Source organism: Vitis vinifera, chromosome 5 (genome assembly GCF_030704535.1).
Source record: "Vitis vinifera cultivar Pinot Noir 40024 chromosome 5, ASM3070453v1".
Lineage (NCBI taxonomy): Eukaryota > Viridiplantae > Streptophyta > Magnoliopsida > Vitales > Vitaceae > Vitis > Vitis vinifera.
The window spans coordinates 9,872,459-9,886,717 of record NC_081809.1 but is presented as its reverse complement, the minus strand read 5'-3'; the positions used below and the strand labels follow the sequence as shown (position 1 = coordinate 9,886,717).

Below are 14,259 nucleotides of genomic sequence, written 5' to 3'. Positions count from 1 at the left end.
ACCCTGCGTGCAATCTTGTGTGGATTGGGGAAAGGCTGGCTTAGAGAGCATCTAAGCGCCACACATACGCAAAAACTCGGTGCCTGAAATTGTGCATGTGACAGGGGCGTAGACCACTCCAAGAGGGATTTGATGATGGTCTCCTACAACTTTTGATCTGAAAATTCTTCCTTAATTAAAGTCCAGTTAGTAGGCTCTCCCCACAAATGCACCAAAACAAGCAAAGGGGAGCCAATGGCTTTGCCTTCCTCTGTTGCTTATCCAAACCCTAAACCTTCTATCCCAACAGGAACTCCCTAACTAATTCTCAAAATACTAATTATGGCCTGAAAATTGACAGTAGCATATGTCAAAATTTCCTGGTCCTATCATAGTGAATTAAAAATGTGCTTTGCCCATTCTCCACTAGTTTTAGAATGACTGCATCTGTTCATCAGCAACCACCCTATCCTTGTATGCACCACCGCCTACAATGCAAAAAGACAAGTCCTATGAACACAAGTACAACCAAGCTTCTTGAACAGAGAACAATACAAAATCCTCAGCAGATGGCATTATAAAATGATTTCACCTAAAATCTCCCTCCTATTACTCCTTGCACAATAAGTTATCCTCCTCTGCTGCTAGTAAACTCACACCCTGAACGAGCACCATCTCCCAATCCTGAAATCTCCTTCAATAAACTGATAGAAGCTCAGGCCACACCTTGTGTAAATGTCAGGAAGGACACATGCTTACCCTTTATACAAAAAGTAGTATTCTATAAACCAAGTGCATCGCACTTAAAGAAAACTGTAGGAATGCTAAATTCTAAAAGGAATTAGTGATAAGCTTTCAGGAAGAACAGGTGCTTGAGATTGGTCTTAATTTACAATACATCTTAGAATATTAGCAAGAAAGTATTTCATAATCCATAATTTAACAACACTCAAATGAAGTTGTAATCAGTACAAGTATAACCAAACAACCACAATAAATTATATTGAGTTCCCCCTTCTGGACCTCCAATTGCAATTAGTAAACAAATTCAGCTGCAGATAGCCATAAACAATATAAAATAGTACTAACATATAGGAACCAAAAAAAAAAGCATATACTGATACTTTAATATTGAACATGTCCATGGGGTTACTGGTATATGACCTTTGCAGGGGAAACACAAGTAAACTCAGGAATCGAGCACGTTACATTGTTCATGAGTCTGCATGTTGCTGCCAAAATAACTACAACTTAGCACAGAATGTTATAAAGACAACCATGAAGAAAGCATAAACATACCATCATACATGTGTCAATGATATCCATAAAGGAAAATAATCTTCATGCAAGTCAAATTTGAAGTTTCTGTGTGTGAACTTGTTAACATATGACAAAAAGCCCTTGAACATTGCAGGATGATGATATAAAGAATCTATACTATCAACAGATCACTATGTTCAGTAGTTCTAATTATGTGACTCTTTTTTCAATCAGCAACAACATTTTCATTGAATGATAAAAGAAATAAAGGCCACATGACAGATGAATTGTCCTTCAACCAAAACAGAAGAACAGAAATTCCATGGGTCTTTTCACTTTCAAACAATCTCACTGGAGCTTTCCATATAGTTTATGGGGCATTAATGAAGTTAAAACACATCATAGTCCATTCAATTGAGAATTAGAAGCTGGGAATTGCTGATCCAGCACTTTCAATGAAAGAATTTGTCATGCAAAGTATTATTACAACTGCTCAATCATCCAGTAACACATTCAATGCCAGTGATGGACCCATTTCGTAGTTGCCTTGGAGCTCCTAAAACTGTAGAAATAGATTAGTGAACCATAAATGCTATGTTGCATGGGGTGCAAGTGCAGGTGTTGGGCATGGTTATGCTTCTGGGTATCTAATTTGCACTCACAAATTTTAGAATACGAGGATTCAGCACCAGCACAACACTTGGATAAAAAACAATTAAATATTAATAAAAAACTCTATGATAAAAATTCTTCTTCTTTTCTCGTTTATCTCCATCTTTCCTTTCTTATCTCGAAATATTTCTGTAGAAGTTCACTTCCAACAAACTCTCTTTTTTCAATCTAAGTATCTGCTAAGAAAGGTGAAAATAAAAATAAATAAGTGAATCAAAATCAAATATCCAAATTTGAAAAAAGGTGGGAGTATCCAATAAGGATCTCATACCCACACCTTTGTTGTGTCATGTCAACATAGGAATGATGGGTGAAGTTGAAGGATCCAAGTACCATAGCATAAATGCTAAAACTATTCAGGTTAAGAATTTCTTTTGTTCTCATGCACTAAAGATTTTATATGAATAATATACTCAAATAAATATGCTGGTCCAGTTCATCAAACATACAATGGTAAATATTGACTAATTAAGTGGCATATAAACCAAACCAACACACAAGGACAGTTACTAGAAGATATATCAAGCTTTCTTGTTTTAATATTCTCATTCCACTAACAAAGTGAGGATAGGGTACAATAAGTACACTTAAAATCTCCTAATAAACTTTTGGTACAACTTGAGCTTTCAGGTAACCATTTGTCTTTAACTAAAGGAAAACAGGAGAAAACTAAGTTCAGTTATCTCTTTCACTGTATCTAGGCCAAAACTCTCCCTTCAAAACACTGTCGTTCCTTTCCTCATGAAGCTCCTGATGTTCAGGAGCAGATTTCTCATCTTTAAGCAGCTAAAGAAATATACTTAAAAGATCTTCACAAACGAAGGTGAACTGTAAGCACCTATGTGAATGGGTTCAGGTGCTGGCATTGACATTTGTATGGATATCTGATTCTCCACACTTCCAAATTTGAGGATATGGTCACAAAAAAGGATCTAAATAATGGGTACAGGTACTTGGATACTGCATAATAAAAAAATCAATTAGAGGTCAATTAAAAACAAAGATATCCTTGAGGAAAACTTCCCATTTTATCTTTTATCCTTAGTTTTTCTATCTTATCCCTAAATATTCTTTTAGAAGTTCACTCTCCAGTTAACTCTCTCTCTCTCTAATGTCACTATATGTTAAGAAAATTAACATAAAAATAAGAAATTAATTAAAATCAAACAATCATATTCAAGACAAAATATAAGCATCTAACATGGATCTCATATCCACATTCATGTTCTATCACGTCAACTCAGGCATGTTGGGTGGAAATTGGAGAGTTTGGACATCATCGGTCAATATTAAGGCATTAAAACATTTGAAATAATTGTAAAGGAAAAAAAATTGATGTATGCAAGCATCCATCATCCATTTAAAAAAAAACACACTAAAATAGTTACTCATATAAAAGGCTTGAAGACAGGGAGCAAAAGCCAATCACATTAAGAAATAAAATAAGAAATGACAGCATACTCAACAAGGAACAACCAAGAACAAATAGGAGTCATTAACAAAAATATTTAGGATGTTAAGACCATGTGGACCATATATGCTGTATCTTACAACTCACCTTGAATTATGGATGCAATCTCATAAGCAGGAGGGTTGAGAAGAAGATCTCTAACATACCTGAGGCATCAATTATTAGCAAAATTCAGGAAGCAAAAGAGCATCCCTACCATGCTACAAAGAAAGATACAACTAGATGAGTCCATCAAGGAAATGAGCTTGTGAACAACTATTGAAACTGGAAGCTTTTAATGATCACAAGGAATCTTAGCATAACTTATAGTTGGCTATAGTTTACTCATATTGCCATAAAAGTACAGATAGACACAATCAAGAACATCTGGAATCTAAACAAAGGGAACAAGTTTCTATCAAGCTTCACAAAAGATTAATTTGATAGTTGTAGGAATTCAGAGAATAAAATCCCTATTAAATAGGGATTAGTTGATCTGTTTATCTCCTTGTAAATAAAGAGATATAGATTAATTTCAAATCTCAGTTTTGTATTTCAGTTTTATGCGTATATCCCTTAGTTTTAGGGATAGCTTTATGGTCCTAGAATTAAGGAATTCCCTATAGCAGGTTGTTGTCATCTTTCCTATTTATGTACTATCATTTTTCACAGTGAAAATAAGAAAAGTAGAGTTTTCCTTTATCATTCTTGATGGTATCAGAGCCAAATTTGGCTTCTTAGGGTTTCAATTTTTTTTCTCAAGCCTTCATCACTGGTTGGTTAAGAACCTGCAGAAATCTGTTTTCTGAAGAAAAAAAAAACATTCTGCTCTGTTTTTTTAATCTAAAAACAAAGCATTTCTTGTCGTTGGCCTGCATTGCTGCAACCTTTTCATTGACGATTAGATTTTCTGTTCCAGCACTGCCTTATAACCTTTCCTCAGCCTCCATCGTTGTTTTTCTCTGAAAATTCAAAAGGTGAAATATGGCATGGCGATGGATAGGTAAGAATCCACTTTCGAGGTAACCTTTGGTCAAGAAATTGTACAGTCCAATAATCATGGTGGTTTGGAGAAGACTGTTCTTCCCATCACTGGACACAAACTCAATGACCAGAATTATCTCCAGTGGTCGAAGTCAGTAATGATGTTTGTGTGGATAAGGAAAAGATGATTACCTCACCGAAGCAGTCACTGCGTCTCCACCGGAAGATCCGAAGTTCAAGACATGGAAATTAGAAAATAGCATGGTCATGTCTTGGCTTATAAACTCTATGACCAATGAAATCGGTGAAGCCTTCATGTTTTATGAGACAGCCAAGGAAATCTGGGATGCTGCAAAGGAGACCTACTTGGACAAGGAGTTATTTTCGGTAAAAGAAATCCTTAATGATCTGAAACAGGGAGAACTCACAGTCACACAGTATTTCAATGCACTCAATAAGTGTAGGCAACACCTAGACCTGTTTGATGAGAATAAACTCGGCTGTCCAGATTGTTGCCGAAAATATAAGAAAATTGTTGAGAAGGAGAGTCTTCAAGTTCCTGTTCGGACTCAATAAAAATTTGGATGAAATTAGAGGATGAATCCTCAGAACAAAATCTCTTCCATCCAAGAGGCATGTTTCGAGGTAAGATGGGAAGAAAGTAGGCAGAAAGTAATGCTAGGAAAAACCTCCTCGACATCCAGTCAGAATTCTGCTCTTGCTGCCCATGGTTCAAATCAATCCGCCTATGACAACAAGCAAAAGAAGAATGGCAGGCCTTGGTGTAATCGTTGCCATATAAAGGACCATTGCTGGCAAATATATGGCAAACCAGCGGACTGAAAACCTCGCAGCTTGTCCAGAGAAGGTCAAGGTCTAGCAGCCAGCTCAGGGGAAAAGAAAGAGTAGCAGACATCCAATAGCTCCACTTTTTTCAGCAAGGAACAAGTGGAGATCATTCAAAAACTGATCGTCAGGCAATGTGTCGATCGGTTTCTGGTCTCGAATGAGTGGGAGGGTCATTTCTCTGGGGCTGTGCAGTGTGTCCTTCATAAGCCGGTCTCGGATCATTTTCCAATTCTTTTAGATGGGGGAGGCGTGAGGAGTGGTCCGATGCCATTCAGGTTTGAAAATATGTGGTCGACGGAAGAAGGGTTCAAGAAAAAAATGCAGCCGTGGTGGGTAGGGCTCAATTTTAGTGGGTCTGCGAGCATTGTGTTGGCAACTAAATTGAAAGCTTTGAAGCCATTGATAAGAGAGTGGAATAAATTGGATTTTGCTAAAGTGGAGGTCAATAAGGCTTTGGCCTTGAATCAGGTGGATTTCTGGGACAAAGTGGAATTATCCCGGCCTCTTTTTGTTCAGGAGGTGGATGCAAGGAGAGGAGCAAAGGAGGATTTTAAAAAGTGGGCTTTGTTGGAAGAAATTGTGGAGACAGGAATACTAGTTTCTTCCACAGGATGGTCAACGCTCATAGGAAGAGGAACATGTTATCCCGGGTCAAAATAAATGGTTTTTGGTTAACGGAGGAGAATGAGGTTAGAGATGGGGTGGTGAATGAGTTTAAATTAATGTTGTCTACTGTTAGAGGTTGGAGACCCAGCATAAGGGGGATGTCTTTTGAGAGGTTGGAGGTTGTGGATGCAGCTAGATTGGAGGAGCCGTTTTCGGAGCAGGAGGTGTTGAAGGCTCTTAAGGGTTTTTGTGGGGATAAAGCGCTTGGGCCTGATGGATTTACTATGGCTTTTTGGCAATCATCGTGGGAGTTTGTGAAGGAGGAGGTTATGGGGTTTTTTTTAGGGATTTTCATAACCATGGCCGTTTCGTTAAAAGTCTAAATGCAACTTTTATTGTTTTGATCCCAAAGAAATGAGGGGCAAAGGACTTAAGGGATTTCAAGCCTATTAGTTTGGTGGGAGGACTATATAAATGGTTGGCTAAAGTTTTAGCCAATAGGTTAAAGATGGTGGTGGGGAAGCTGATCTCAAAGGCTCAAAATGCTTTTGTGGAAGGAAGGCAAATTTTGGATGCTGTCCTTGTGGCCAATGAAGTTTTAGACTCGGTTTTAAAAGGCAAGGAAGGGGCAGTGATGTGTAAGCTGGACATTGAAAAGGCGTATGACCATGTGGAATGATCTTTCTTGTTTTTAGTCATGAGTATGATGGGTTTTGGGGAGAAATGGATTAGGTGGATGAAGTGGTGTATCTCCACAGTCAGCTTTTCCGTTTTGGTTAATGGGTCTTCCTCAGGTTATTTTCAAAGCTCTAGAGGTTTAAGGCAAGGGGATCCTCTCTCTCCTTACCTTTTTGTGATGATAATGGAAGCTTTTAGTAGTCTCCTGAGGAGTGCAGTAGATGGGGGTTTTGTGTTAGCTTGTAAGGCGAGGAGCAGGGGTGGTGAGGGAGTTAAAGTGTCACACCTTCTGTTTGTTGATGACACTTTGGTTTTTTGTGGAGCTCCCAAGGAGCAATTGTTGTATTTAAGTTGGATTTTAATGTGGTTTGAGGCCATGTCGGGTTTGAGAATTAATCTTGACAAAAGTGAGCTAATTCTGATGGTTTGTATGGAAAATGCAGAGAAATTGGCTGCAGCTATTGGGTGTAAGGTTGGAAGTCTTCCAACCATGTATTTGGGATTGCCTTTAGGTGCGCCTTATAGATCAACGGGCTGTTTGGGACGGAGTGGAGGAGTGAATGAGGAAAAATTTGGCTAGATGGAAGAGCCAATACATTTCTAAAGGAGGTAGGATTACTTTGATTTGGAGTATTCTGGCAAGTATGCCCATTTACTATATGTCTATGCTCTCTATGCCCAGAAAAGTCAGATTGAGGTTAGAGCGAATTCAGAGGGATTTCTTATGGGGAGGCGGGGCTCTTGAGAGGAAGCCTCATCTTGTTAGGTGGGATTTGGTTTGCCTTGAGAAGTGTAATGGGGGGTTGGGGGTTAAGAGCCTTTCTATCCTCAATAAGGCTCTTTTGTGTAAATGGAGTTGGAGATTTGCTATTGAGAGAGAGGCTTTTTGGAACCAAGTGATTAGGGGAAAGTATGGGGAGGAGCAAGGGGGTTGGAGTTCAAAGGAAGCAAGGAAGGGGGGGTATGGTGTGGGGTTGTGGAAAACTCTAAGGAAGGAATGGGAAGTTGTAAAAAGTAGGCTATTTTTTGTGTTGGGGAATGGGCAAAGGGTAAAATTTTGGAAAGATATTTGGTGTGGGGATGAACCTCTTTGTGTTTCTTTTCCTTCCTTATTTGCACTGGCTGTTTTCAAGGATGCTTGGGTTAAGGATGTGTGGAGGTACAATGAGGGTGGGGGAAGTTGGAACCCACTTTTTGCTAGACCGTTTAATGATTGGGAGTTGGATGAGGTTTGCAGATTTTTTGTGGCCTTAAGTAGGAAGCGAATTCAGCAAGCAGTGGATGATAGGGTGATTTGGAGAGAGACTAAATGTGGAAAGTTTTCAGTTAAGTCTCTTTACAAATCATTAGTATCAGGCCATCCAATCTCCTTCCCTTTGTCGGCTATTTGGAAATTCTCGATGCAGCCTAGAGTGAGTTTTTTTGGGTAGGAAGCAACTTGGGGGAAGGCCCTTATCTTGGATCAGCTTCAAAAGAGAGGATGGGCTCTAGCGAACAGATGTTACTTTTGTCAAAGGCACGAAGAATCAATAGATCACATTCTCCTCCACTGTGAAAAGGCAAGGACTCTTTGGGCGTTACTTTTCTCTATGTTCGGGGTGTAGTGGGTGCTGCCAGCCACTGTTAAGGAGTTGCTTTTAGGGTGGAATGGGACTTTTGTGGGAAAGAAGAGAAAGGGTGTTTGGAGAGCAAGTTCTTTGTGCCTCTTTTGGACGGTTTGGAAGGCAAGGAACAAAGTTGCTTTTGAGGAAGACGAGCTGTCAATTCAAAGGCTTAAGCTTTCTTTTGTTTATTTTCTTTGGTCAGAGACGAAATTGTCTATAAAAGATGGTCCCTCGACCTTAGTTGATTTTGTTGGTTGGGTGGCAACCCGTTAAGGGTGTGGGTAGGGCTGCTCCTCTGCCCTTGGCGTTCAGCTAGGGTGTGAGGGGTGTTTTCTTCCTTGTAACTTAAGCCACTGCTTTGGTGGTTTTTTTAATACAATCTCTTTACTTATCAAAAAAAAAAACTGATCATCAGGCAACCTCTTCCCAATCAACTCTAACAGTAGCATCCATAGCTCATAAAGGTAAATTTTCAATGGCCTTGAACTCCCAAAAGGAGAAGAATAACCATTGGATAATTGACTTTGGAGCCTCCAATCATATGAAGGGTAATGCAGATTTATTCCACATGTACAGCCTGTGTTCTGAAAATTCTACAGTTCGTATTGCTAATGGTTCTATATATAAGGTGGTTGGAATAGGATCAATAGTCATTACTGAAGATTTAGCACTCAAATCTGTCTTGTTGGTTCCAAATTTAACTTACAACTTGCTGTCAATAAGTAAGCTTACGCGTGACTTGAATTATGTTACTAATTTTTATTTCAAGACTTGGAATTTGGGAGGATGTTTGGCAATGCTAGGGAACGTGCTAGACTCTATCTTCTTGAGGTTCCTAATAATCCTAAAAAAAACTCAAGTTGCATATAGTGCTCCTTTTCCTATTTCTTTTCATGTTTCAAATAATGATAGTGCAATTATGTTGTGGCACTATAGGCTTGGACATCAAAATCTTTTGTATTTGAAAAAACTATTTCCTAGTTTATTCAATAATAGCAATGCCAAGTTTTTTCAATGTGAGATTTGTTAGTTGTCAAAACATGCAAGAACCAATTTTCCCATTCAAGGGTACAAAGTATCTCATCCTTTTGCCCTGCATAATGATATTTGGGGTCCCTCTGGAATCAATAACATTACAGGGGCTAGATGGTTTGTATCCTTTGTTGATGATCACATTAGAACAACCTAGGCTTACCTTTTTTTTTTTTGTTGTTGATAAATGAGCACAAAATATATTAAAGGGCGAAAAGCCACAAAGCATACAAGTAGTATACATAGCAGCTTAAAAACAAAAAACACATGAACAATCAACCTCACCAGCCCTTAAGGAGCCGCTAGCCACTCCAAAAAGCCTAAAAGCGAAGAGGACTTCTCTCCCATATACACCCTAGCCCAACTCCACAAATTACATACAAAATAATTTTTGAGTTTTTGTATAGCTAAAGAGCCCCCCCTAAAAGCTAATCTATTTCTTTCCTTCCATACCGTCCAAAAAATACACAACGGGATGGAGTTTCAAATCTTTTTCCTCTTTTTCCCGACAAAAGGGCCCTTCCAACTAAATAACACTTCTTTGGCTGTCTCTGGGAACACCCACTGAGCCCCAAACAAGGCAAGAAAAACCTAGGTTTACCTTATGATAGAAAAATCTAAAGTTGGTCTTATATTTCAGAAATTCAATACTATGATCCAAAACCAATTTCAACCAAAAATTAGGGTATTTTGGTCTGAAAATGCTCTAGAATACTTTGACACAAACCAAGGAAACTATCTTAAGAGTCAAGGAATTGTACATCAGAGTTCATGTGTTGATACTCCTCAACAAAATGGAGATCTGAGGGAAAAAACAGACACCTTCTAGAAGTTGCTAGATCCATTATGTTCACCATGAATGTTGCCAAACATTTTTGGGGCAAAGCAATCCTTACTTCCACCTATCTTATCAACAGAATGCCTTCCAAAACTCTTCAATTTCAAACACCTTTCCAAAAACTCATCCGAGTCTATCCAAATACCCAAATAATGTCCACTTTGCCACCAAAAATATTCGGATGCACTACCTTTGTCCACATCCACCAACATAATAGAAGCAAACTTAAACCTAAAGCCAACAAATGTCTTCCCCTTGGATATTCCCCCACACAAAAAGGGTACAAGTGTCATTCCCTTGCTACCAAGAAATTCTATGTCACCTTAGATGTCACCTTTTTTAAAAATCAACCGTTTTTCATCAAAAATAACATTCAAGGAGAGAATACAAGAATGTGATTTTTGGTTTCAAGAAGTTCCTAGAATTGAACCTAGTGTTTCGGTTAACCAACCTGTACCTGATATACCTCAGCCTATCCTTTCTAAAATTCTTGAAATTGCTCCTAAATAGCTTGTCCCTTTAACCTCTCAATCTAAGCCAACTACTCCTACCTCTTCTTTTACACAGCATGCAAATAACACTGAGTTACATGTTTATTCAATGAGGAAAAGGCCTCAAGAAGAATTAGAGGATCACACTGTTCCAGAGCAAAACCAAGAATCCAATCCGAGATCAGAAAGTCCACATAACTCAATTCAAGAAACTGAAGTTTATGATACTCCTAATGATCCTGATATGCCTATTGCTCTAAGAAAAGGCGTGAGATCATGTACCCAACATCCAATCTCTAACTTTATTTCTTATAACAAACTATCATAAAAATATCATGCATTTGTTACTAATTTGTCAAATATAGAGATTCTAAGGAGTATCTATGAAGCTTTAGAAAAACCTGAATAGAGGAAGGCTGTAGGTGATGAAATCAGGGCATTGAAAAAGAATGGGACTTGGGAATTATCAGACTTGCTGAAAGGGAAGCAACCAGTTGGATGTAAGTGGATCTTTACGATTAAGTACAAGCCAAATGGAAGTGTAGAACGGTATAAAGCAAGACCAGTGGCTAAGGGATTCACTCAAACCTATGGCATAGACTACTAGGAGACATTTGCCCTTGTTGCCAAACTTAATACTGTGAGAGTATTGTTGTCCTTAGCAGTCAATCTGGATTGGACTCTTCAACAATTGGATGTCAAGAATGTTTTCCTCAATGGAGATCTAGAAGATGAAGTCTATATGGAAATCCCTCCAGGATTTGAGAATAAAGTCGATGTTGGTAAGGTTTGTAAACTTCAGAAATCCTTATATGGCCTTAAATAATCTCCCAGAGCATGGCTTCACAAGTTTACTATGGTGGTTAAGAAGCATGGGTATGTACAAGGCTAGACAGATCATACTCTATTCATCAAACATTCCTCGAATGAGAAGATTACTATTTTTATTGTCTATGTTGATGATATTATCTTGACTGAGAATCATACAAATGAAATGGACAAGTTGAAGGAAATTGCCTAATGAGTTTGAAATAAAAGACCTAGGACCTCTCAAATATTTCCTAGGCATGGAAATAGCTCGCTCAAAGAAAGGTATTGTGGTCTCTCAGTGGAAATATGTTCTGGATTTACTACAGGCAACAGGGATGCTAGGATGTAAGCCTTTAGATACTCCCATGGAATCAAACTACAAAGCAAGGTACCAACGACTTGTAGGGAAACTCATTTATCTTTCCCACACAACCTAATATTGGTTTTTCAGTAAGTGTCATAAGTCAATATATGAACAATCATAATGAAGAGCACCTTGAAGTCGTGTATTGAATTCTACGATATTTAATGATGACACCAAGCAAAGGTCTCTACTTTAGGAAGGGAACCAACAAAGGGATTGAAGTCTACTCTGATGCTAATTAGGCAGGGTCTGTTCAAGACAGAAGGTCTACTACTAACTACTGCATGTATGTTTAGCGGAATCTTGTAACCTGGTGAAGTAAGAAGCAATCTGTTGTAGCAAGAAGTAGTGCTGAGGTAGAGTTCAAGGCTCTTGCTCAAGGTATTTGTAAAGGAATATGGCTGAAAGGATTACTTGAAGAATTGAGAATTGAAGTTGATGGAGTAACGAGTGTTTTTTGTGACAATCTAGTAGCAATCAGTATTGCAAAGAATCTGATTCATCATGACAAAACCAAACATGTTGAAATAGATCGTCACTTTATCAAAGAAAAGATTGAATAAGGGATACTCAATTTGATCCATACTCCAACTAGTCTTCAAGTAGTTGATATTTTCACAAAAGCTCTTCCAAGGGTGAAGTTTGAGGAATTGATTTCCAAGCTAAGCATGATAGACATCTATTCCCCAGCTTGAGGGGGAGTATAGGAATTCAGATAATAAAATCACTATTAAATAGGGATTAGTTGACCTGCTTATCTCCTTTCAAATAAAGAGATATAGATTAATTTCAAATCTCATTTTTGTATTTCAGTTTTACGTGTATATCCCTTAGTTTTAGGGATAGCTTTATGGTCCTAGAATTAAGGAATTCTCTATGGCAGGTTGTTGCCATCTTTCCTATTTATGCACTATCATTTTTCACCGTGAAAATAAGGAAAGTAGATTTTTCCTCTCTATCATTCTTGAATAGCCACTGATTTGGCTTTAATAAAAGCCTCAAGAAATATTCACAAAATAATAAGAAGATAAGCTATCTTATGAACAGAAGAAGGTTTTTCTACAGCAGAAAATTTTTATTCCCCATCAGACCTGGTCTTCAACAAGAAATCAGAAACTTTGAAACTTGCCCAATAAAGTAAAAGAATGATATTATATCCAGTACTAGCAAAATTTGGCATAAGTGGAATACAGTAGTTAAGTCTCATGATTAAACTTCCATGAACTTCAACATATTTATTTGACTGAGTTAAATTCACCCCAGCATTGAAACTTAAAACCTTGTATACTACAGATTTTTGGTTTTAAACTAGACAACTTTCATAATGATTAAGTTCAAAACAAAAGCAAAACATGTTCTAACAGCCTATCCAACTCAAAGACACTTTATGCATCCATTAGATATGGCTGGCCAGAGGATAACCTGAATTTCTCTTTGGGATAAAAGTAAACCAGGTAGAACCATAGAACGGAGACCAACATCCTCAATTAAGAATGGTGTAAAATGCATTGAAACTGGAACCATTATACAAGTTTTTAATTGCTAGCAAACTATATCTAAGGAATTTGGGAACTTTTGCTGTCAGTTAAATGAATTTCTTAGCTTCAACAAATGCCCTTGATTCTCCTGTCTGTGGTCTGGAATAACTTATTCAGCCCACGTCTCTAAAGAACGTCAATTGGTTTATTTACCAACTAATAAAATAAAGAGTCTCAAGAACCAAGAAATACAAAACAACTGTGCAAAAAATTATATACAGAATCCATCCTTCATGTCTCAAAATAGAACAACTCCAAAACAAAGAAAACTACTAAACAAACCATTGCAATAAAAGAACCATATGACAGGTAAAACTGTAATGTTAAACCATACCCATTCTTTAATCATGTCCACCTATCACATTTATAAAAACAGTTTTACTCTGTCTATTAGTTTTGAATAGCCACTTAAAAATATTGTACTAACATATTACTTGAAACAAGGCCAAAACTCTGGCCCATAGAGGCTAACTGAAGCAAGTTGGGGACTAAGCGTTCCTTTCAATGCAAGTTGCAAGTCCAGCCCAAACCAAATACAAATTTTGCATGGTCTTGAATTAAATTTGGATCATATATTAGTAAGAGATATTGCAGGTAATAAATATAAAAGGAGAAAGAATCTTGGTATTCAGACATCGGGAATTCACTATTAAGATCCTATTCAAATTGAATATGCATACCTAGCATGTAGCTCATCTTTATCGTTTCATACCCATACCATTTCATAATAGCTATCTCTTTTTGCCAATTATTTAACTCTTTCACATTCTCAATTAAATAAGCTTTGGCAAGGAATTAGGAAGGGAGGCTCAAAACTAGATTGCCATGTTCATTGCACATGTTGGATCCACAGAGAAAAACACCACAATTTCTGATGTTCATATTTCATGTACAGGTAAAGAAACGATCTAGATGCATGACAGGCAGGACCAAGAACCTCTTAATCTACAAAATCAAGTTTATCTCAATGACCATTACTTGGGATAAGAGAAATAAAAGAACACTACAATTTCTCACTTACAAAAGAGGTAGACCAGTGCAATTTGATGGAAGCAACACCTTTAACAAACACGGTATGCCCTCTGTTGGTATGGCACCTAGAAG

The 14,259-nt window shown here is 37.7% G+C and overlaps 1 protein-coding gene across 2 annotated transcripts in view; it reads right to left on the bottom strand.

Annotated features, from left to right (window-relative positions):
• Nucleotides 1-14,259, bottom strand: part of LOC100266612 (DNA mismatch repair protein MSH1, mitochondrial) — a 78,558-nt gene that overhangs the window by 25,793 nt on the left and 38,506 nt on the right. For both annotated transcript variants that reach the window (XM_002282220.5, XM_010651864.2), the window contains exons 12-14: nt 14,177-14,252; nt 3,470-3,528; nt 1,144-1,211 (exon numbers count right to left, since the gene is read on the bottom strand). In XM_002282220.5, coding sequence (XP_002282256.1) covers nt 1,144-1,211; nt 3,470-3,528; nt 14,177-14,252 — 203 coding nt within the window. The remainder of the gene's footprint in view (nt 1-1,143; nt 1,212-3,469; nt 3,529-14,176; nt 14,253-14,259) is intronic.